Here is a 25,274-nt window from a genome sequence, read left to right as displayed (position 1 = left end):
TCGAGAGGGAAAGTGAATGCGCAAGATGGAGGCATTGCGGCCCCTTCAACTCCATCAGCAACTCATTATTTCGACCATCCTCGGTCTTGCCCGGCGGCGAGTCGGCATCTCGTGTTTCTCGTGCTCAGGTGGGTGTTTTTTTTTGCCCACCTCAGTCGCCCAGCTCTGGCCGGGTTCCATTTTCCACGGGGCAAATATTGAGATTTCCTCACAAAACTGACGAAAGCAAAACCGGGCGCTGGCCCGCAAGGAAGGACAAAAGGTGGTGGCGAAATAGGGAAAAAGAGAGAAAAAGAAGGGGAAAGAATACAAAAAAAAGGGACACATGCGATTCCGCCCCGAGCTTTCGGGCGGCTCGTTTGCTCATTAGGCGGGAAGCTTTCGCCACGCGAGCCCTTCGCTTAGGGGTGCTAAGAAAATCGGACCTGCGCGGGCTAGGAAAAATCGCTGCAGGAAAAATGAAGGAAAATAAATAGAACAAAAATCGAGCCCCAAACCGACGCACCAACAAGCGTTGGGAAAACCAGCTTTCGGAGCCTTTCATGTTTCCGCAAACTCAAGCGCGTTTTTTCTTTTTTTTTTTTTTCTTTTTCGCATTTTCCATTTCTTGTTTTATTTGATTTCTTGTGTTGTTTAAATGTTTTATCTTGCCTCGCGAAATTTCACATGGTTGTGTGAGTATTTATGTACTTAGCTGCGTGGGTTGTGTGGATGGGTGTATGAGTGAGTGTGATGATGATGCGACTTGTATTTATTTTATCCTTGCTTTGCCTTTTAAAAACTTCGTTTCAATTCATATTTTTCTTTCGCCAAAAACTCCTACTCGCAGCGACCCGGCCCGGTTTGAGTTTTCCCGACCGATGGATCATAATTTTCACCGTGCGCTGCTTGCGCTGGTTTTCCTTGGCTCCTTTTCACCCTTCATTAGCTTACTTCCACAATCTGTATGGGTCTCTGTGTATGTGTGTATTTTTTTGTCGAATTTCTTGTTTTTTCCTCATTCTATCTCTCTCTCTCTCTCTCTGTCTGTCTTTCCATCGCTTTTTATCAAGCATCTCGGCTTCGTCACTAGCGATGCTTTTTCTGCTTTCGTTCCATCTCTCGAGCCGTGCTCCAATATTTACAAATCCTTGCTCCTATTCTACGTGGTTTACATTCCGTGCATGCTTTTAGGCGTCTAGGATTGGCGTGTTTCACCTTCCCGAGTTCCATCGCGACCGGCGGCACTCCTCTTCGCTAGTCCACGTGCGAGTCCACCCTCCGATGGTCGGTTTCGGTGCGACAACTCCTCGCGCAGCTGTGCCAAAGTTCGGACTTTTCCTTTATGTTTCGCTTTTGTTTGCTCGGCGTTGTATGAGAAAGAACCAAATAGTGCCGCGGGCAACGTTTCTCGTGTGCTCCTCTTTCCTTTCACATTCATTTCCGAACCTTCGCGGAACCGCCTTCGATACCGTGGGGTCCGAATTTCCCACCAAGGACGGCCGCGTGCGTGTGTCAATAGCATTGTGTGCAGGAATCGGGGTTTTGGGGGTTGAATTCTTACAGCTAGAACGGTTGGCGCTCGTGTAGCGCCATCTGCGAGGGCGCACGGTAACTGCTTTCATATGCTGCTGTTGCTGCTGCTGCTGGCTCGCCGTGGAAACCAGTTCGGAATAGTGGGGATATATTAGCGGTGTTGGCTTTGCAGGCTGTCTGGCCTTCATCAGCTCAGGGTCGGTTGTCCAGAAGTTGGCGAAGGTCCTGCCCGCTGTACCACCGCAGACTCGCGACGGCTACCGATGCGATGAGTAGCAATGATGTTGCTATGAAGAAGGGCGATTAAAAGTTATAAAAAAAGCATTTAAAATCGCTGGCATTTCATCAATTGAAGATATATTTAGCATGTACTCAAATAGCCATTTATATCAGAGGTATTTAATTGTATTTCAAGGTTCTTTTTTTAATATCAAATTGATTGAAGAAAAAGCGACTACATTTGATAGTAAATATTATAACAATTTTGAACTAGAGAGCTTTCAGATACATAATTTGCAATCCCTAATTTATTTTAAAATAACGTCAATTCCGAATTCAGTTTTGAATTTATTTTAAGCAAATTTTAAAGCATAAAAAGTATCAATTTTTTATGCTTTATAATTTGCTTAAAATAAATTCTAAACTGATTTCGGAGCTTCTTGAGCACCTATAAAACACCATTCAGCAAGTTAAGAGATTCTTTATTGGAATTGTATTAGAATTGGGTACTCTTATCAATTTCATTTTGTAAACTCTCAAGCTATGATAATCATGTTTTACTAAGGGAGAGTGAAAATTTATTCAGAAACCATTATTTACAAGCAGATAAATAGACCCTACTTCGACTATTGAGAACGTTTTCTCTATCCTTTATGCTGCTACCACAGATGGAAACTCAAATTTTTCCTTTTTGTGAGCACACAGTGGCTCAAAAAAAGGACACTCTGCTGTAAAGGACCTTCTCTTCCACTTTCTTTCTCACATCGCTTTCCATTTTAAACAACATAAGCACTCTTAAATTATACGATCCCAGTTGAAATCTGCTCTCCGCGGGACTTACCACACGTCGCGAAATAAGCCGCTCCTGATGACTACCTCTCAGGCCCCCGGTCGACGGTCCCCCTAAGCTCAGTTTAATTGTCCCACCGCTTGATCTCGAATTTAATTCCAACACCACTCACGCGAGCGATTCGCACGCTAAAAGTCCCCCAAAAACGCGTCACTCCGCCGGCGACCCGTACTAAATCCAGGTTTCCCCTTCACTCTTTAGGGGCACTTTAGGGGGTGCGGTTGGCTGGTGTAAAGCAGAGGGCAAACGATGATGAGACATAAATAACGGCATGAACCGCGGCGGGTGCGCAACCGAGCATAAATAAGATCGCCCCATGTAATCCGCGCCCACCGCCGGCGCCGACAATTCGTCAAAACGTGCGCGCGTGGAAATAATCCAATTTCAATTTATGTTGCCACGGCCCGGCCGGGGCGCAGGTGCACCGGCTTGCATGGCGTGATACATAATTCAGTGCGAGTTTTATTTCCTTTCACTTTCAACCCACCCATCGGGTGAGTGTTTTTCCTTGGCGAATTACCATCATCGAGCGGGCTGCCCGGGGGTTTCGCTGCCATGGTGATAAATTCTCCTCGAATTGTCACCGGCAACCCCCTCCCTCTCCCTCTTCACCCCTCCCTCCGGGGAACGTATTGGGGGGGGGGGCGTAAAAAAAAAGCTCACCCCCACCAGGAGTGCAGCCACGCGAACGGGGGAGCGCCGGGTTTTTATTTCATTTCCGCCAATCCGCCCTCTAGGGAGCGGCGCGATAAAACGGCACAAGGGGGAGGGGGTAGAGGGGGTGGCGGTGAACCGAATGCCGAATTATGATCGCCCGTGCGCCCGTTCGCAAATAAAAGAAAGCCGGCAAGATGGAGAGAGCGAAAAAAAAAAAAGTCAAGCAAAAGAATCAACCCACAAACCGAACCGAAATAAAGCGGCGTTCCGAAATCCGAGACGGAAAATCGTAAAATCCTTTTCAACTTTCCATCCCTCTCGAGGGGCGGCCGGGTGGTTGGGGGGGGGGGGGGAAAGGCTCCATCCGGAAGCCGAAGTACAATATTGTTTCGCAGCCCTTCCGGGGGTTCCCTACGGCGAGGGAAAAACCACCGATAAACTAGCGCGCTTACTGCCTGCCTAATCCTTGGTCGCTTTCGGGCAGGATTCGAGCGCGTTATCCTCTTTTACGAGCGTCCTGGTACGGGTTTGCCGGGTTTTATCGCTCCATATCGTGGCTGCTCCACCTGGTTACAGCACACGCACATACACACCCGCGTGGAATAAAATGCAGACGCTCCTTTCGGGCGGCTGGAGCGATCGTTTTCCGTGGTGGAATTGTTAGCAGACGCAAGGATTCGTCCTCGCGGGTCCTGTCGTTCAAGGCGATTAATGCTTGCAGCTGCAAGGGTGCGGGATGCGTCTTGGGTGCAATCTTGCGAGTGCACGTGCAGGGATTTTAGTCACTTTTAGGGGTACATCATCTTTTTAAGGATCGTAAAGGATCGTAAGCCGATGAGTGGAATGCCGTCGAGTTCTGTTATATGCAAATATGACATACTAATTGACGGTTATGTCAGCCAATCAAACTGTTGAAATTCTTAGTGACATGAATATACCGCTCAAGGATTCGTTTGTTTCACATTTTAGTTTAATTTTAGTTTAATTTCCAGGAATACCAGTCTTTTATCAGTATTTAATTTCTAATTTTAGGCACATCAGTCATCGCCTTGGTTTAAGGACTAAATTAAACGTAGGGTATGATTTAAATTTAACATGTTTAGTAAGATTTCAATACCTGTATTCAGATTTCTGAAAAATTGATGAATTTTGAGACAAATATTCTCGTTTTATAATAATTATTTAGGCAACTCTTAACAAAGATATATTCGTTAAATCCAGAGATATCTTGTTTTTTTTGCTTAAAGGAATAAATCTGACACTAGTCTATCCTTGTATCAAGAAAAGTAGCACATACAACCATATTTACAACGCAATGAAAGTCAGACATGTACTGAAGCACGCTCAGAAAGCATTCAAATCGCATCGTTCAGCGAAAGCTTGGCAGCAGCTCGCCTCAATCGCTCCCGGAAGAGCGCTTCCAATTCCATTAGCGCGGAACCGTCCATTTCTGTTAAATGGTGGTACAATTGGTTCATAATTTTTATATTGATTGGCCAAAAGCGCAAGCAGTCACCTTCTCAGAACGCGCACCCCGGAGAAAGCATTATAGCCGGGGGTTTGGGAGCACAAAATATATATATATATAAAAAAAGTACAAACAAACGGAGCATAAACGCAAGCGAACCGTACCGCAGGCAGCATATGAGCGGGCCCACTACCGTTTTATGTGGTCACGGTTCCTTACGCGGCTGGTGTGGTCTTATCTAGAAGGGCCCTGGCGCCGCAGGATCCTCCCCGGGGGCGCTCGATTTCCGTTGGGCGCTTTCAATGGCGCATATTTATTCGGCGAGCAGCGCAAAATGGCATCGTAAAAATAACCAACCCGATGGCTCCGAGGGGGCGTGAGTGAGGGTGAGTGCGTGGTGGGGGGGGGGTGTTAATTTTCTCCATCTTTTTTTCTTCCGTTTCCATCTCGCGGCTTATACCGCATATCCTAGAAGGAACTTCTCCGTCGATCGGAGCAAGAATTATCAGCTTCAGGCGTGTGGCTTGGAACCATTGCGGGAATAGTCACAAAGGAGAAAGAGAGAGAGAGAGAGAGAGAGAGAGAGAGTGAGAGAGAGAGTAAAAAAGGACCCTCTCCTAAATCCTATAAGGGTCAAAAGGGCACCAGAAAAAGATGCACTTTTCCACCGGCACTGCTCGGAAATCGAGTGGCCCGGCCAAGGATAATGGAGGATTAGAAACCCGGGACTCCTCTTATGATTTCCCGCCAACCACTCATCCGGCAGGCCAGCATCCGCATCGATATTATAAATTTTAAATAAACCACCCATAACCCGCGCTGGTTCACCCGCCTTCCTTTTCATAACTCATTCCTCCGGCCCGTACAAGCAACTGGAACGACGCCATTCCCGGCTTGGCCAAATTCCCCAAATTTCCACGGTGTCATAACCTTCGACCACTTGCCGGGCTTAAGGTTCTCTCTCTCTCTCTCTCTCTCTCTCTCGAACACCGCCTCCGAGAAGGTTCCGTGTGCTTTTTCTTTTCGCACTCCACATGCTCCCGGCATGGATTTCGAGGCTCGCTGCTTGTCTTGACTGCTTTTATGACGTCCGAAAGGAAAAATCGTCCCTCCCGCACCCGGGATGACCGGGATGGACACGATAAAGGCGTGGAGAAGGGGGGGGGGGGGAGAAAATAGAACCAAACACTCAATGCGCTTCCGCTTCCGGGCACGGGTACAACCGTCGGAACCGGATTTATGGTAATGTTGGCCCGTTCTCGTGATGCTTTAAATTGATGGCATTTGGCTCACCCCGCCGGCACGCAGTTTATGTTCACTGGCTCCCTAGGGAAGGGTGGGGAGAGGGAAAGAGGTGGAGGTTGTCTCACTTTCCCCCTCCCCCCTGCTGGCAGGGATCAATCACATCCCCGGGGGGAAGATTTTCTCGGTTCGCGCCGCACTTAAAGATCAAACGTTTTCCGAAGCGCGTTTCGGGTCGAGAAGCGTCGACTTTGACTTTATTACTTGCTAATAAAATATACGCTTTTTTTATTTCCAGATTCAATACATCCTTCTCTCTCTCTTTCACTCTGTCTCTCTTCATTTTACTTTCAATTCCGTTGTTTGGGTTTTTCCACCCAAAAAAAAAACACCCTCGAAAGCGTAGCCAATGGTTGCAGTTTATACGATTTTTTTATCTGATTTGTTTCAACGTCAGTACCCATCAGATTTTCCAACCCTGCACAGGGATCGATTATTATTCGCTTTGATTAAAGGCCCACCGCGTGGCTAATGGTTGGCACGATGAAATAAAACTCTCCCGAGACCGGTGCTCTCGCTGGAAGTGCACGCAAATAAACCGATTCCTGAATTGCGGCGTTTGTTGTGTCGTTTTTAGTTTTATTTTAACGTTTACTCCCTCGCTTTACGACTTTGCGAGCAGAGCTTCAGAGGCTCCGATTTCAGAAGCCCCCTGTTGACGTCGCTTCGGTTCGTATCTGCGCTGTCGTTTTGAGAGTGCAGTTTAAATTTGATTTCCGATGGCACGGAATGGCGAGTCAATCGGAATGTGGAAATGGATTATGCTCGTTGGAGGTTAAACTTCTTTGAGCACGCTCGTCGTTAGAGATAAATGGGCAATTTGCATCTGATGCAATTATTTTGCTCGAGTACTTTCGGGTTAGTGCTCCTTTGTAAAGCGGTCGAAAGCTGCTTCAGAGCGCCCTCGAAATCTTTGCCAAACACCCAAACCCGAACGTTAGGTCCGGACGTTGCCATCCCAACGCCCGCACGATGCAGTGTTTTGTAAATTTTAATATAAAAGTTAACACATGATTGATCACCACATCCGGAAACCGCTCTTCGGTGCGGAAGAAATGCCTCCCAAAGCAAGCATGGTTGTCTGCGACGGCCAAGCTGTTAGAGTCCTGGTATTCGTTGGGCTCCGAAAGGGCTTGATCTTACCCACTCTACTAGGTCCTTTTCCTGGCAAACCCAGGCAAGCCGGTTATCGATATCAATTTCTGAAACCCGAACGCGTGCCGGAACGTGCAAACTTCTCGTGCGGCAACGGTTCCGAGACTCAAGAGCCGGCCTGTGGGTGAAGTTTCGCTCGTCCGTCGATGCGTGCGATGGCTGGGTAGGCTTTTTCGGCCTTCGGACATAGTTTGTTCGGTATTTTATTTTCACATACTCCCGCCGGTGCGAGAGGAGCGGCGCACGCATGGCGGCTCGGAATCACAACCAGGAACTTCCAGGACGTTATTTGAAGGCGACCTCGGAAGAGGGCAGCTTCGGTAACAACGGAGGCGACCCATGGCGCGTACCGGATCGTCTTACGGTTGCAGTTTCGTACCGGCTAGCGGTACGGGGAGAAATATGATAGTTTGATTGGAGTTGAACCGAAAGGCAGCTGGCAATATAAATTTGAGTACGCATGAAAGCGACTCGTTGGGCTTTCGGGTGACTTCTGGAAGGGGTGTGGAAGAGGGTTTGGTGGTGAGAGAGGAAGGCGAATGGATTCCGGCAGCTGCTGGAAATCGAAACCATCAGCCACCAAAGCGCAATAGGCTCCAATGGCCCCCAAACCGGTCTCAGAGCTCAGCCTGTCACAAAGATGGCGGTCGGCTTCGAACAGCAAGCGTTCCTAACAATTCGCTTCCGGCCGGGGGTGAGTTAGGGAAAACCGACTCTGGTTCCGAGAATCCACCCACCAGACTCACCCATCCCACCGGGACTGATGTTGCTGGGTCGCATTGTTTTCGGTTCCCCCGGTTGCCTCTGTTGTTGACTTATGCCTCAGTGTCGTTTTTTTTTGTGCTGATATCTTCGATTCCTCGCCTGCATCCAAGCCACCAACGGGCTGGATAAACAGCAGCCCACTGGGCGTAGCCATTGTTCCATTGTTTTCGATCGCAAATGAAGCCTTTGCTACAGATCCTTCCCATCCTGCTCCTGAGCATGGTGAGATTGCAACTGACCGGTGGGGTGTCCTCGATTCCATCGCCCGCTTTTAAGCAAACCCCGACCCGAGCGGATGCGCCCGGTTGGGAGGGAAATAAAAATAATCAATCCTGCACCAGAGAACCCCCCCGTACAGCTGGTTGGCTTTCTTCGCACAAATTTTCAAACCACGCCAACCGAGAAGTCGGCATCTCGATGCATCGAACAGCAGCCCAACGTTTCGCCCAAGTTAATCCGTCGGTTTCCAGCTGTACTTGACTCAGCCCCGTAGCTCAGCTTGCTGCTGCTTCTCCACGGGCTCGGGATCATCTGACCAGATGCTTGTGGTGCTCTCGATAATAAGCGAAACGTTGCCGGTGCGCTCTAATCGACCGTTACGAGGCCCGGTGCTGGTTCGTTCGGTTTCGCAGGGTCGGCTGGGCTCGAATCAATTACGCAAGAGCCAGCAGCACAGCCACCACACGGGAAGAGAAAGCGAAAAGAAAGCACGCACCACACCCAGCTCGGAAACCCAAACCTTGTCGAAGAAAAACGCACATCCCCGCCGGTCAGGCGGCTTCAGTGTGGGCGTGTAACTAATTCAAAAGGACCTCCCGCCTGACCGCAGGAGCACTAGAAGCGTGCATTCGCCGGGAAAACTGCAGCCTCGTGTGGTCTCGGGAAAAGGAAAAAAATCGCCACCCGTGCTGGGGAGGCATTCCGGTGTTGGTTTCGATCAGCCAGACCATGGAAGGTGCTTGGACGTCGGTTCGGATTTGTTTGAGCTGCCAGGACTCGGCTGACTTGCCTGAAAGCGGGAGAAGATGAGAAACAAGAAAAAAGGGGCCCTTGAACCCGAAACCCACAGGCAACAAAAACGCAGGCATGTCTTTTCGCTGCGTTTGCCAGGTAAAACTGCCGACTGGAGCCCTTTTTAGCCTCATCGCTGGTAGGACTCAACTCACGCTGTACGCCTTTGTTCGGGTTCTACCCTTGTTCGGGGAGCTGCTATCTGAGCCGCATCTTGCAGAAGAAGCCCTTAATGGTGGAGAGAATGGTGAGCCGCAGCAATGCACCGTTTTTCTGGGCTCGAGTGTGAGCAGGCAGGGTTGGTTGTTGCGGCGTTTTCTTCCCGGTGGGTGGAGTGCTTCAACCGAAGGTCCATTATTCCGGCGAGTTCCGCATTGTTTGGCATTATAATTAGGTATGTTGGCTATTTTAATGAAGTGCACGGTTTCGAATCTGTTTGCTCGGTTCGGTAGGTTAACAAATTTTCTTAGCTACGACACGTTAGACGCTCGCTCTCGCAAGAAGCATTACGGTGGTGTGCATAATAGGAAACCATTACAATATGTAGCCACAAAAAAAGGTTCCTTCATTGTAGAAAACCTCATCTTCCGCTGCATCTGTCGGCAGTCGATCATGGCAGAAGTTTGTATGTATTTTTTGGAAGAATCATGCATGCTACAACATGCCGCACGAAAGTTGTGCGTCGAAAATATTGGAGCAAACTTTCTGCTTTCCGGAACATTGCTACATCAGCAGCTCGAGAGGCTCTACTTATGCTTCGTGAAGCGTAGGTTTAAGCTGAAGTAATGCTGCCTTTTTGCAGGGTGGTTTCGGTACCGTGAAGTGTGTTTGAGAAGACTTATGTTAAATTATCTTAGTTATCCTGCATCATTAGTTCACGAGTTGAATACAAATTCTACATCTAGTTTTGAGCTCTAAACTTTTCTTCTGGAAAATGAAAAGTCATCAGAATCGACATCTGAAGTGCCTTTAAAAAGCTTCATGATCTTAGAAAACTTTAGAACTCTCCTCAAAATTACACAGCCCTTACACCTTTACGAAAATTCCCCAAAATTCCCCAAAATTCCCCAACCAACTTACCACCGATCTGGTCCAAGGCAAGCGTAAACCTCGGACCAAAGAAACTCCGTCCAGCAGCGCGACTATGTCCACCGAACCCAAACAGGGACGACCGGTGACTTCGTAGGGCCACATCTGCCTGTGACTCCCTGCCCATCGACGGCACGGCGTCCACCGAGGCGATGCACTTGATATGGATCACGTTGTCCAGCTCGCGCTGCACAAGCCTATCTACCGGGACGCGCATCTCCAGCATGCGGAAGCGCAGGTTGAACCCGTCGCTTTCGAGCGTCGTTTCCTGCTGCTGCTGAAGGTACTCCATCGGGACCTATGGGAAATGAGGGAAACCGAACTGTTAGTGTTCGCATCCGGCACGCTGGTGTAGGGGAAGCTGGACTAATTATGCTGCCGCTGCCTTGTGGTTTGGGATGAGGTGTGGTCAGGGATCAAATCAATGCCTCGCAACCCATCGACCGCAATCTATGGCTGCCCGAGTTCGAGGTTGCAAGCTCGCTTTGGCTTTGTGGTAGGATTGGTTGGACAAACAGCTGCGAGACAAAAAAAAAGATGATGCACACTGTCACATGGACACGTGAGGCAGAAAGTTTATGACATGTCAGTGACGTTCGGTAGTGATTTGTAGTAGTGCTGGAAGGAATCATGAGGTTTAACCTTAAAGAATAGTGGAGTTTAGTTAAATTCAATCAAAGTAAAGCTTTGTTGTGGAAAAGAACTAATGGAGTTTTTTCTATAACTTTTTCTCATTCAAAATCTTTTTGGGGATGTTAAGAGGTGATGTAAAATGTCACAAACTCTCTAACAGTTTCTTAGAGTATAATTGAGAAAAAGTATCTTATAATTTAATGTATCTTTTTTAGACTAAATTATTTTTATAGTTATTGTGAAGAGGGGGACATTCTTCTGATATTTTCTTAAATACAAACTTTCGAAAATATTCATCTTAGGTATCGGTAGTAGTAATCAAAGAAGATATTTATATTAAATTACATAATGAACTATTGTGACATGACATGAAGATTTCTCCTTTAAACTAGTCTTGATGAAACGATCAATACAAAATTTTGGAAGCGATAATGCCGCCCAAAAATCGCATTTCCTTATCACACACTATGCGCCAGGTATGTTTATAGAGACTACGGCAGTAAGTGAACATTTCCCTCGAGTACCACTGCGGCTTATCGGCGTTGGAAAGTTGGCACATAAATTTCGCCACCACCACGTCTCGCAACGAGCCGTAACTATTCAAACACAATTTTGATCGATTTATTCCACCCGGATTTAGATCGCATCGCACCACCGTGCCATTGCGTGCGATGGGTCAGCCATCTTCTTTTTTTTTTATTTCACCTCACCTAGGCCGCATGAAAAATGTGCCAAAAGTTTTCCAATCGCTTTTCCATACGCTCTCCCGACCGGGCATCGATCGGGATTTCGTTCCACCCGTGAAAGGGTGAAATGTAAAAATGACCCCTCACACACAACTCAGGCTAGCCCTCGTCAACCCCATTAGGGGTCGCATCCTCCTGAGCCAGGGGGATAATCTGCTTCGGTCCCTTTTTTCCCTTCACAGTAGCACCTCAACTCGCATCAGATAAGTGACTCCCGGGGGTTCAGGCGCGTTCCGCTCGCGAAACGTCACGTGCGTTTTGCGTTCATTCCGAACTTAATGGGTTCGGACAAGAGATCCGGAACGGAATGAACCAGAACCAGGAGGAGCTCCTGATTGCGGGCGATCGAATTTCGAAAGGGTGGTTTTAATTGTCGACTTTGTTGGCAGCGCCGCTACTTACGGTGCGGCCGTTGATGAACCACAGCAGCCGGGTGGCGAGACTGGACTGGTCTGACGTGCAGTTGGCGGCGATGTGCTCGTGTGGCAGGTAGCTGGCGCTCAGCCCACTGATGGTGGGGTCTTTTTGGGGCAGAACCTCGACTGTCATGTTGCGCGTTCCGTTCGCCAGCTTGAACTCGGGCGCGTCACCAGAGATCTCGCAGCGGTACTCGCCGCTGGAGCGACGTTGCAGCTCGGTTAGTCGAATCGAGCAGAGGTACTGGTTGCAGATCGTCGGTCGGTCTGTTGCGATGACGATGCCATCGACTGGGTAGGTCGTCACCTTTGGGAACAGCATCGGTGCGTACCTGGAAATGGGGTGAATATAGGTTGGGGTGAATGAGAGTGGCAAAATGAGTTTATTTGCGAGAAACAATCGGTGCACTTTTTTTTTTGCATCACGTAATGCATTCGCCTCTTGTGTTGAAACATTTCACGAGAACTGTTTTAATCGCAACGAATATTGGTGTAGGAAAGCGGGAAATGCAAATCATTTGCAACAGCTTCTGAATCTGTTAAAAACGTTTACTTATTTTGATTGTTTGAGAACATTATTTTTTTTTTCAAAAGGTACAATGAGCTCTTCTATACATTATTTAATCATTATCGTTATGATATTTGATTCAGAAACAACTCTAGCAACAATTTAATTACGTAGAAACTGAGAAAGTTTGAGCTTATATGACGAGATTTTTTATGTGATTTTTAGAGAGACTTTAAGCTTATCAGCTACATTTGCCTCTTATATAAAGCTGAGTTGTTTATAAAACAAATGCCATGAAAAAGCTTTAGCCCTTCGAACCTTCCGCTTCCTCTTCATACAAACACCCCTCAAAGCTTCATAACGTTACACGCGCGCAATAATTAATCAGAAACCACTCAGTGGCAAATAATGATGCAACAATAAATGCACGGAGCAAATCGCATCACGGCTGATGTGCCGTCGATAATGAGTTTCAGTTTCAGCCCTTCCGCGGTGCAATTTTGGGCCGAGCGCTACCACAAAAACTTCCACACTTCGCTCGCTAAGCAAAACCCCGGAATGAAGCATTCCGTGCGAAATGTGCTCGTCCACCCTTCCCCGAGAGAAGAAACAAAAAAAAAACGAGCACAAAAGCATCACCCGTCGGCGCGGATCTCGCTTATCTCATCCAATCCCGGACGCCCCAGCGAACGATTCAATCAGAGCTTCCAAACGCCTGACGTTCCTGCCGACCATGGCAATAAATGTAATGGATGCGGCAGATCGCCGCTCAATGGTGCCCCTGGGAGCGAGCAGGGCGGGGGGGGGAGGGAGGTTGGGAAAGGAGAGAGGGGGCACTCTCGCATACCACACCAGGTGCATCACACGCCCGAACCGTTTGCTGGTGAATCGCGGAACCGCAGCATAAACAAACAAGGCAACCCGAAAGCCAAGCAAATCCCTGGCTGCAATCTGACACGCTTCGTGAAACCGGCGCCATTTTGATGATCCAACCCCCTGAACTGCTGCATGAGTGTTGGCCCCCTTTTCCAAACAAAAAAAAAGAAAAGCGAACCCATCCAAACGTCCGGCAATGAGATTTTATTATTCGACCCCCATTCCATCGTTGCGAACCCCGAGGAAACGAAACATAGAGGGTTTGTGACTCTCGGTCGCGTAATGTGGGAAATGCGGAAAACGGGAGCCACCACCATCAACACCCCCCCCCCCCCCTGGAAAAACCCTCCCCCGTCTTCGCGATTACGTACCTGTAGAACTCCTTATTGCCCTTGTACCATTTGACGGAGTTTAATTGGTGCGCGCCCAGGTTGTAGCTGCAGGAGAGTGTGACCGTGTCGCGATAGTCGACCACCTCCGGGACGTTCATGTTTGTCAGCTGCAGCGCAAGCGTCCGATGCCATTCTGCAAATAGAGCGCAAAAGTTATGCGGACAATGTTAGCGTTGGTGCGGGGTATTCTGGTCTTTTGGGCTGCACGCGAGCTGTGTTTCTTTGTTTCTCTTTTGCACGCTTCTTTGCATTTTCGCTTCGGAGCTTGGGGCGCTTTTTCCGAGGCCGCCCTTTCGGGATGGGGATGCACGAAATGAAAGTCAAACATTTGCACGGCAAATCAAAGCCCGCTTTCCGGAAATCGACGGCTCATGCGCGCGCGCTCGCGCCACTGTCCAAATCGTGTGCAGTTATCGAACTGAGCGAATGAAGAAGGGGCTTTGGAATTTTCCGACGCGGCCCGGAAATTAGTTTGTGATTCGCGTGGCACCGAACGCAGGTTGTGCACCGAGTGCTTTATTTATCGCCAGGGAGACGATCGCCAGGTTGCTGGTCGGTGTAAATATGTTACAGCGAGTGTTAATGAGCTCGAGCTGGGTGTGGGTGGGCCAGCATTTTCACCAAAACGAACGCTCACCAATTATTGGCCCGTGCACTGGGTGCGCTCTCGTTTTTGTGTTTGTTTTATTTGCAGTGAGCCGGTGGAAAGCGAACGCTAGCGATTTTAGGCAAAGCGGTACGATGCGGTGCATTTGAGTTTGCGGGAAATGCTGGAACAATGAGCACAATGTGTCTGGGAAATTCGGTTGAGCCGAAGCTTTGTCGTGCAACGTTTCGCTAAAACTTATTTATCTCAAACTAGCGCAATCGCGAACATTTCACCAATACCTGGCACAAGGGAAGAGCACAACGAGCGGCATCATCATGGATTGGAAATTGAATGAATTTTAAACCAACCCATGAACGAACTGTTTTTTCCAATTCCACAAACTCACGCTCATTAAAATAATATATATAATATCTCATTAGCGAAAATTATGTGTTGATTCAAATTTTCAGAAAGCGGCAGTTTATGTTGGAAGTAAGTCCATTTTATTTTAATTTTACAGCCTAAAAGTAATTGTTTCCAGTTTAATTGATTTGTCAATGTTTCATGCACATAATATTTTTGATGTAGGGAAATTTCACGGCTTACTGCAGACAACGCAGCTATAAAATATAAATGCATAAAAGTATTCAATGTATTTTTATTGTACAGAATGCATCTCTGAACGATTGAGGAATTTAATTCCCAGCAGGTTATTTAGTGACAGCTCTCAATTTCTTCAGTATTTCACAAAAATTTGTGCTCATAACAAAGAAAAAAATATATTGCTTTAGGTAAAACAAATCATAAATCGAACGATAATGATTCGAATCGATCATAGCATCTTTCTCAATAACCTCCGCCGGCACATCGATTTGATGTCCTTCATTCCAGAATCTCGTTTCGATCTAACAGCTCAAACATCCATGACACCATTCCAATCATTATTTCGAGTTCAATCATTCCCACATCCAAACACGCCCGCGATCCATTCACGAGTTGACATTAAACGTGAGCTTCATACGTCGAGCACCTACAACAGCCCATTTACTCAACGTACACGACGGACGGCTCATGGACAAGCGATTATTGGCGTTGAGGTCCACCATAGATCCAGCAAGCGAGGCTTCGAATATGGTGCGCTTCACAGGTGAGAGATGAGCAGGGGGAAAAAAAAACAAAAAAGAAAAGAAAACTCCCTATATCCGCTCCCATCGTTGGCGGTTTCCGACGGTTTCAGTTACAGCTAGGAACCATCCACTCGCCGAAGCATCCTCGGTGAATGCCGTTCATTAGAGAAGCGGCAAAATCTCGACCTACACGGAAAGGGCAACATGTACACTTTCGATAGCGCTTTGGTTTCGTTCTCCGCGCACATCGCTGCAGTCGCTTCTTTAATGTTCATCATCGGGTATCGATGCGGAAAAAAAAAAACAGGGGAAAAAGCCCCGAACATGTCAGCCGAGTTATGAAAGGGAGAGAGAACGCGAGATGCACACACACACACACACAACAAAAAAAACAGCCTTTCGACCAAAAGTGCAATCCCTGCACTGAATCCTGCCCTGGTCTGGGTCACGGTGGAGCCGCAATACCTCGTTTAGCGCTCTAACCGGGCCAGTTCCGCCCGGGTTGACTTCAGCCAGGACCAATAAGTCCCACACGACTGGTCGCATTCAGGGCACGCAATCAATATTAGAAGCATATCGAAACGGACCTCCACTCGCTGGGGAATACAAGCGCACTGGAGGGCATGTGTGTGCGTGTGTGTGGGTGTTTCTATTGAAATTAGAACCGTGGACATGCTAGTGGTTGGTTGGGACAAGGGCGGAAAAGTGCATCCATTGATTGCGCCCGTGGGCTTCAAAGGACGAAGATAAAAGTGCCGTCAACCATTCGGTTGAGCTTTATAGCAATGGAAAAAGAAACGGAGAAAGAGGGAAAAAGGCAAAAAAAGCACACACACACACACACACACACACACACGAAACAACACCATCGCGTTGAGCCAACGCGAAGAAACGGCAAGCAATAATAACGGCCAGCTATCCGTGTCCGTCGCTTTGAAGCGAACTATCTACCGGTTACCGGTCACGGCATAATGATGCTGATGGTGTTGGTGATGCGGGAAAATCGAAAATTGAAAAGCAAGCCATTGGGACGTTCGCTTCACTTTTACATTATCACTTTATTTTCCCGCCGGTGCGTCCACTCGCACCGGGCGGCCCTTTTTTGTGTGCGCTTTATCTCTTTTATGGCAAACCGAGCCCTTCGCTCGCCCCTGAGCTGTCATCGGCGAAATTGTGGCGTCTGCCAGCGAGGGAGGATGAAAGTAATAAAAAATTATGGATGTGAAGTTTCATGCTCATAATCCTTTAATTCGCTGCGGTGCGATGGCGGATCCGGTTTGGGTGGTTTAGGGTGCAAAGGGCGTGGGGTTTCGAATTGTACTGGCTGGGTTTGCGAAGTTGAGCCGCTTTCGTTCGTAATGATTTCGGTAGCGAACCGATCGCTTGTACGGGTTGAAACGGTGTGCCGTGATTTAAAGGGTTTCCATGTTGCGCTGAGATTCGTGAAAAGGATGCTTTTAATAAAAGAGAAAACCGTTTTAAAATTGTCGATATTGTTTTTGACGCATGGATAGCGCCTGTCCTTCGTGAGGTAAACAAAGTGCTGTCAAATAAGTCAAGTAGGCGTGAAACTCTTCGCTCAGGTCCTGAAATGACATATACTTTCATGAAGTCCTTTAAGCCTTGCTTTCTCTTGCGTGAAGATTCAAATGTTCTTCCAACCGAGCTTAATGAAGAGCTATTTGATTTTTTCAATCATATAATTTTCATTTAGTTGATTGCATTTTACACTTTTCAGCCATTTTGAGTTTTACATCCATAGTTTATGGAGCTCCAATTGCCAGCTCAATTTCTAATTTGTGTTCGAAAACTAAACAGCCTGTTCAGACCTTTGTCAGGGCTCCTTTATTCGCGTAAAACCAAACTTCAATGTTCAAATTTCACCCCCCCTTTACATTGCGCGCTCTCCCCAAAACGTATCATGCACCACCGATCCAATATTGATAGACCTCCCAGCATACGGTGACGGGCCAAAATGATAAACGTTATTTGTTTTCCGCTTTTTTTTTTCAAAAGCACACCCTCCGGGGCTGACCCCAAACCAACAAACCCACCACCTCAACATCAGCCCCCGGGTTAGCGCTCCCGTGGTGCCGATTGGGTTGACATTTTATTGCGAGATTGGCACCGGCCCGGAGGGAACCCCCCCCCCCAACGCAAACCCACCCTTTCAGCCTTTTGTCCCAGCTCCAAGGCTGAGGAAAGCGTCGCCGCATTTTCCACCCAGCGGCGCCATTTCCCGACCTACCCATCGCACAGGCACTTCCGTACGCAGATCATCTCGCACCGAAAATTATCATGCATTGTTCCGGGCGCTGGGGTTTGGGGTTGGAATTTTCCACGCCGGTCGCCGAAACCACCACCGACAATGGCCGACCATAATGGGACCCTCGGGGTGGGTGGAAAAGGAAGGAGGGAGCGGGGAGGGATCGGTTCCGCAAGGACGGCACCGCCTTTTAACGATCGCACAAGTGAAACAATGCAAGCTTCCCCGCTCTTAGCGCGCCTAACGCCCCCTTTCCGGCGGGTTGCGAAAACATAACCTCAAAAACGAAACAGAACTGCACCCCGGGCTGGGGTGCTATTGTGTGGGTGGTAGAGGGGGGGGGGGGGGAGGCGAATTATTTTTGCACTCGCAAAAGCCCGTTCACTACGAGCCCCCAACCCCCCCCCCCACCCCACCCCCAACTCTACCCCCTACGTTTGCCCCATCACCCGAAAGCACGGCCGTGACAGTTATGCAGTCTATAAATAAATTTTCACCCCAACCGAAACCGTTCGCCAACCGCTTTTCCGACCTGCACCTCACGCTTCTGCCTCTCGGCCACTTGCTCCCCTTTTATTCCCCCTTCCAAAAGGGGTGAGACGGCTGTGGAAGAGATGATTGAACGTCCTGACGGTCCATTTTCGGCACCCACCCGGGTCTGCTTGCTGCGATAAGCATCGCAGTGCGCTTTTTCTTTATCTGCCCTGCTGCTCGCGCCTCACCCCTACCATCCCCTGCATCCCCATTCGAGCCCGAGCTTACCCGTCCTGGGCAGGCAGGTTTCCCGATCGGGCACGAAACCCTGCCAAGCACCCATCGCGCCCAGCGTCTTCCGAAATGCAGCTTTGCTGGAAGCTGCACGGACGCTAAAACTCACCCCCACGGGAATGGGGTTGGCTAAAGAGTGCCCGGGGCGGGGGAGGTGAGTAAAGCGAGTTGAAATTAAAGCAAAACGAAGCACGAACAACATCGAAGACGGCGTCTAGCGTGGTCCTAGGGTGGGAGCGTATTTATTTTGGCAACCGTTTGTGCTATCGAACCTAGAGCCACGCAGCCTCCCCCTTTTTGCTTGTCAGTCCTTCCCTTGTTTCTGCAATCTTTCCCCACCTCCCCCTTTAGGGGGGGGGGGGGACCACCCCAAACCCCCACGCAGTGAGCTGTGTTTGCTAGCCGCATGCTCCCGGGGGAAAAAAGTGCGATTTTTCCTCATCCCTGGCTCGACAACAGCTGCTCGGTGGGGCGACAATTGGGCCTTCACACGTGAGCTTGTGCACAGATTTTCCCGCCCCCTTCCGCGCTCCCTTGCGCTACCATCCTTTTGCGCGGCCAATTTCCCGCAGCACGCAAGCACGAAACATGAGAAAGAGGTGCGATGGCGGTTAGCAAACACCTCCCTTGCGAGCGAACAGCCCATCACACCGGCGTAGTGTGTGTGTGTGTGTGTGTTTGTGTCCTTTGTGTGAGTGTATGTTTGTTTTCACATTTTCCACTCACCGCACGGCTCCATCCCCCATGGTGCGGGTGCAGGTTTTTTTTTCCGACATTAAGACATCGAGCCTCGGGGCCCGCGAAGATTCGCGATTTCCGGTGGAGCCTTTGGGGTTGGATTATTTCACTCGCATTTTGGACGCCCTTCCGGCAGCGCCTCTCTCCGTCCACCCTCCTCTCTCGCCTCTCCTTCCTTCCCACTCTTCCGTGCCACCAGTTGGCGAACGGTGCGCGTACACAATTAAAAAAGATAAATAAATATATATTTGCCTGTCGTGTGTGTTGCCGCCATTCGGGCGCCGGCACACCTGTCAAAAGGGGGGGCTGCAAAGAGAACCCCCCCCCCCCTAACGCTGCCATGCTAGAATGGCCCGATGAAGGGGCTTTTTGTGTGTGTGTGTGTGAAGGTGCCCTCTGATTGCGTCCCGTTGGCCTGCCTCCGGGGATCCGTTTGCCGAACGTCGAACCTAATTATGATCTGTTTTTCTTCCATTTCGTGCAGCTGGCTGCGTTGGCGACGGGGGTTGCAGCCGAAACAAGCGCCCGTTCCGCGGCTTCACGCAAACTTTTGTGCTTTCTTCTTTCGCTCTTTGCCGCAGGTTCGCGCGTGTGGAAATTCACCCTTCTCGCCGGCGGAAGGAAGCGCGTTCGTGGGTTCCTTTTTTTCCCACCCCCCCCCTTTTTTTTTGTTGCTGCTCTTCTTCGCTCCCGTTTCGCTCGCACAGCGTGCCCTTACGGTGTCGTTTTCGTTGGCACGTTCACGTGCGGCCCCGATACCGACACCCGGGAACGTGCTGCTAAACGGTGGAAATTCGTTAACATGCAGTGACACCGCAGCGTGCTTCGTTTCGCGCTACAATCGTGTGCCCCCGCTCGAGGTGGAAGTGTATGGTGGAAGGTCCTAGGCAGGGCTGCTGTTGTTTGCGGGAACAATCGTAGCGAGTCGAGCGAAATGTGGGAATTTGCTGCAGAGGATTTGACGTTTCGCGGCGCAATTGCATCGACCAGCCGGAGACGAGACGGTGTAGCTTCGTTGCCTCGAGCAGACACGCTCGAGCTTTTCGCTTGCCGTCGTTTAAACAAATCATTTGAATACTCAAACATCCGCGGCACCAACACTGCGAGCGATATCCTGGGCGATTGCTTCGCTAATATTAAGCAGCGGTGAATGTCATAATTGAGTAGGTTGGCTTGTCATGATATATGTTGGCTCAGCTCGAGCAGGTTATCTGACAGTGGCGTGTGAATTACAACTGACTACAGTGTGGTTCAAAACATTCCTGGGTGTTTTTTTGCAAAGCACCAAAAACGCTGTATATCTGCAGTAGTTTTTCTATGAAAACTATTCCATAGCAATGGCGTGCGGAAAAGCAAGAAAATGGCATAATAATAATTTACGGTAACAGAGTAATTAAACGATAAACGAAACGCCAAACGAAGCACAATGAAGTTCCGGTGCCGTTGGAAGTCGCCTAAAGTTCACCCACTTACTCGTGCCGCTAACAGCTCTTAGCGGGCTCTTCATTTCCTGTTTCCCTGTTGTTTTTTTGTTGTTTTATATTCACCCTCATTCGCCATTATTCTTGCGCCCGCCAAATGATCAAACTTCACGTCACGTCACAAACTGCGCCACTCATTAAATCGGGCCATTTACAGCTAGAACTTTTCCACCACCCTCTGGTTGCTTCGCTTTTCCCGTACCACTCAGCCGGAAAAATAAAGAAAACACACAAACGTCAACAGCGAGCGCAAGATTTGCCCCAAGTGCAGCATCCGCCGCTCGGTGAGCTTGGGAAAGGCGCTGGGGATGAATGCGCTCGGAAGCGTTCCAAAATATATACACAAAAAAAGAACAAACATACCCACAAACAGTACAAAGCAAAATGGCAGGCAAGCGGAGAAATTATAGCCACCGCAAACTTGACGAGTCGTCACCATTATTGTAATTTGTCCCGTGCCGGTTTCGGTGAATAAAGTCGCCTCCCCGTCTGTCGCCATTTTCTCTCATCTCGACCACCCCACCCGGAAGCTGTCACAGGCGTTTTGCGGGTCGGTCCACTTTTCCGGCAGGTGGATGGTGGTTTTTGTTCACAATTCGCTCGCTACCGATTTTTCCTTTTCGGTACGGTACGAAACCCACACTCGTAGGCTCGTGCACTCGGAACCGTGAAGTGCAGTTGGTTTGAAGCGGCTGCTTACGCGAAGTGCGACCTGTCACAGGCCTGGGAGCGCTGCGAGATGAATAAAGAAACGTTTCCGGCCCATTCTGGGGCGTTTGTGTTGTGCCACATGCAGGCATAAATCCGCCGCACATTCCTCGTTTTGGTTTACAATTGAGCCTCTCAGGGCACTCGTACACCTGCCCAAGGTGCCTTGAAAAGGGCTTCACAGTAAAAAAAAAAAGAAAAGACAAACATTTTGCTAAACAACGATCTCATCGAGCGACTGCTCGTTTGAGCTCTTTCGCTCGTTTGTCGCCGTCGTCGGTCCTCGAGGGCGGCCTGTTTAGGCTATGTCAGCATCTATAGTTCATATTTCATAACGATGGCACTCTTCGCAACCTGATCCACCTGCCGTAACCTTCGGGAAAGGTGAACCACGCCGGAAGGAAGTACCCTCGCGTAGTTACAGTTCGGGTGTGCATGCACCGACACAGACCGTGGATGAAGTTTTCGAGCCTTCCAGCACATCTCGAGACGGCAAGCGTGGTGATGGCGAGAGAAGCACATCGCGGCTACTTGGCTAGGCGTTGGGGTAGCACCGGAAGCCGACTCTGGAGCAGTTAATTGGATGTGAGGCGTGCCACGGGGAAATGGCGATAGCGTTAAATTGGTTCTCCCTCGCCGATAATGGACCGTTTCTGCTGCTGCTGCTGCTGCTTCCGGGGATGCACTTGCGTGGCGTGAATGCGAAAGGTGCAACTTTGGCGAACTTCATCGCTTCGAAGAGTGGCACCGAATCGTTCTGCTAATTTAGCGAAAGATTTACCGCCGAACGCGTGACGCTTTGGCACGGGGATGGTTGCCGAAAAACCCGCAGGAAAAGCTGGAGAAGGATGCGAGGCTAATCAATCAATCGTATCATTCGCAGGTCCTCGACACGGGGAGCTAATTTATGGGATCGAGAAGAAATTTGACGTTTGTTGCAGAACTCCACGTGCGGGATAAATTTCACCTCGTGCGAGTTTTTGGGAAAATCGTGGTTGAAGCAGTAGAGAGGCTTGGCAAAAAAGAAGCTGTTTGTGTTTGTGTGTAATGGATACTTTTTCCGAGAAAATTGATCGACTGAATGCACGCCTCATGTACCACACACCACGTCAATGTTGGAGCCAATCAGGTAGTGATATGGCTCATGTATCACAGCACATAATACAAAACATTATTCGCTACATTGTGCGATGAAATGTGGGACTGAGCTGACAACCATTGTCGGGCATCATGTATAACAACTCAGTTTGTTCATACAGCATATTAAACAAGAGGCTTAACACTTTTGTTCACACGAATTCGAGCTTTTGACACATTGGTTGAATTTTGAATGGTTTTTCCTAGAATATTTTTCGAGAACATCGAGACTTATGAAATTTTAATCAGGCACATCTATATGAATAACCCTATCTAACACTTTTAAACTAAATATTTTTAAATAGAACCTATTAAAAAGGAGTGATATTTGTTGGTGACATTAAACGTGACAAAACAGCTGCCTTTGTTGTAAAAAAAGCTTTGCCAAACATTTTTAGAAATTTTTAACAATTTCTCATCCGTTAAAGAAAAAATACATGCTGTTGACCAAATATAGTTTCAGAAAACATGTGTAATTGATCGGCAGACAAATTAGCACGCTAAAATGATTACATTTCGCAAAATTATCACTTCAAAATCATCTAGAAAGAAGTCTGAAGACTCGATTTTAGAGCGCGTTATCAATTTTCATTGTAACTTCTTTGATGCTTTACAGAGTCAAATGTTCTGAGAATTTACAGATTTGTTCAGCTCGGTATCAAGCCTTTACGAATGAACTTCAGCATTTTCGAGGGAACAATTTTGCCTAGAGTACCTGATGAATTTTCCCAACATTGAGCCTCGCTCGTTGGGACAGATGGATCGCGTAAATTCCGTGCAAGTACCTCGCTCGCAGAAACGTTAAAGCTTCTTGAGCATTTCCAGCTTCTCGAATAACTTGCATCACAAGTTTCCAGTGGAAAACGTCAAGCTTGGGAACTTCCAAAATGAAGCAAAAAATCCTTAAATAATAGTTACACCGCTCTCGCGAATCACCAAGTTCGCGGTACATTTTAAAACGGTTGTATAATTCCACATTTCCCAACCCAACCAATGTGTCACCGCTTAGCAGCATCGGTATCGGCTTAAATTGAGGCTCCTTGCGGCCGGTGCCGGTGAGGATTGTTTTATAGATAAACATTAATCAGTTACGGGCCCGGGTTTTGCGGTTTCGAAGGGGCATTATCTGGGCTGCCGGATCGCGGTTGCGAGACCGATACCCGATCTCGCTGGAAAACCACACTCAGCGCCGGAAAACTCAACCATTCTACTGGCCCGTTTAGCCCTCCGACACCGATCTGCTCGTTTCAAGAAAACGCTCGTTGGGGGTTGGTAGATAAATTACTCAAATATTTCTGGATTAGGCATTAATTAGTTTTCACAGCTCCTCCGGCCCCTTTCTCGGCAAGACTGATGCCCCTAGCGGACGTTCCCATCCATCTCGCGTCAACAACGAGCGATTTCACACTCGCCCCTCGCCGAGCCGGCGCAAAGTTTTGTAAATTCAATCGTCATCGCTTAATGCGCCCAAAGCGATTAGGAGAACCGTTCGCACCGCCCGAACCGCGACCGTGGTTCGAGATTTCATTGCGAAGGGAACGGGAAAATGGTCTCAAATTGAAGCAAAGTGTCGCTGGAGAAAAAGCCTAAAGTCACAGCTGCGGCGTGGTCGGTGACTGTTTTAGGAAATTTAAAAATACATACCCGCGATTGAAAGCTCACCGTAAAAGCTCTTGGAAAAAGGCACCAAACGCGATAAAGCGAGAAGAATCGTGGTGAGATAAAAAGAAGGCCCAACAACCACTCGTATCAACCGGGGCGTTGATTGTTGAGACGCTTCCGGAAGCAACAGGCGCAATACACCAGCAACATCGCCAGATGAATGTGCGGATCAAAGCATCAAAGCGTGAAAATACGCAACACAGACACGGTAAGGACTTCCCCCCTCCAAAAACAGGACTGGCAGTGGTGCCAAATTCACGATTATTGAATCCCAGACCACCACCGCAGGCGGGCGCGAAAACTCGTAAACGATTTAGCGCAAACCGTCGAAATATAAAACAAGCAATAAAAATAAACGTTATCCGATCTGATCTGATGAAGCCATCCGCGATGGTACGCGATGTTTCTTGCACTGGTTCGGGTGGCCACCGATTTGCCTTTTGCATACCGAGCGTGTCGTTGCTTCACCAGAAGGCCATCCAGGAAACCACGAGCAGGATTGGCATTATTCGCTAAAGCACTCACGGTGGATGGGCAGAAGCTATTACAACGTACCGTGTGGAATCGAACCCGCTGAGGTACACGAGGCGCTTGACGTGCTTCGATTCTCTACATGGAACCCCAGATCGAACACGCAGCACCACCGATGTAGCCGATATACCCCGGGGCCAGGTCGTGTTGAAGGTGATCCTGCAACATGTTGCTCACGGGACGCAGATATCCATCAATCCTCGACCCCACAAGGGCACCTGGCGCGTGTGTTTCGGGCGGATCCGGACGACCCTGCAAGACCAGCAGGCTAGTGGAAGTGATTTATAAAATTCCATCGCCATCTATCGTCCCTGCCCGGCACCGCCATCTGGCACCGTTTTGGGGAACGAAATTCTGAGGAAAATCCCGAACGTGGGGAAAACCTGCTACCGAAAGCATGTAAAGCAACGGGATTCGTGGAAGTTATGGACAAAAAAAAACAGGGAAACGAAAGAAAAAGGAAGCGCCAAAACAGGTAGCAGGAACGCAACACATCTTTTATTCACCAGCGTGAGGTCTTCGATTTTGGGGGCCATATTTGGGAGGATGTCAGAAACTTGAGGCACGTGGCGTGTATTCTCTGGTGGCAAGTTCATCATTTAGTGGGTTCCGTGGAAGCCGTCCGTTGAAAATGAGAGATGAGGCCTAGAGTACTTCCTCTTCCT

General features: G+C 48.7%; 1 protein-coding gene across 1 annotated transcript in view; it reads right to left on the bottom strand.

The window, feature by feature from the left end:
* Positions 1 to 1,689: 1,689 nt before the first annotated feature.
* LOC128728605 (pregnancy-specific beta-1-glycoprotein 11-like) overlaps positions 1,690 to 25,274 on the bottom strand; it is a 43,797-nt gene continuing 20,212 nt past the window's right edge. The window contains exons 2-5 of the mRNA XM_053822232.1: positions 13,582 to 13,735; positions 11,813 to 12,158; positions 10,023 to 10,329; positions 1,690 to 1,802 (exon numbers count right to left, since the gene is read on the bottom strand). Coding sequence (XP_053678207.1) covers positions 1,708 to 1,802; positions 10,023 to 10,329; positions 11,813 to 12,158; positions 13,582 to 13,735 — 902 coding nt within the window. The 3' untranslated portion in view covers positions 1,690 to 1,707. The remainder of the gene's footprint in view (positions 1,803 to 10,022; positions 10,330 to 11,812; positions 12,159 to 13,581; positions 13,736 to 25,274) is intronic.

Source organism: Anopheles nili, chromosome X, assembly GCF_943737925.1.
Source record: "Anopheles nili chromosome X, idAnoNiliSN_F5_01, whole genome shotgun sequence".
NCBI classification, from domain to species: domain Eukaryota; kingdom Metazoa; phylum Arthropoda; class Insecta; order Diptera; family Culicidae; genus Anopheles; species Anopheles nili.
The sequence above is the reverse complement of the archived record's forward strand: the minus strand, read 5'-3'. Positions and strand labels throughout refer to the sequence as shown.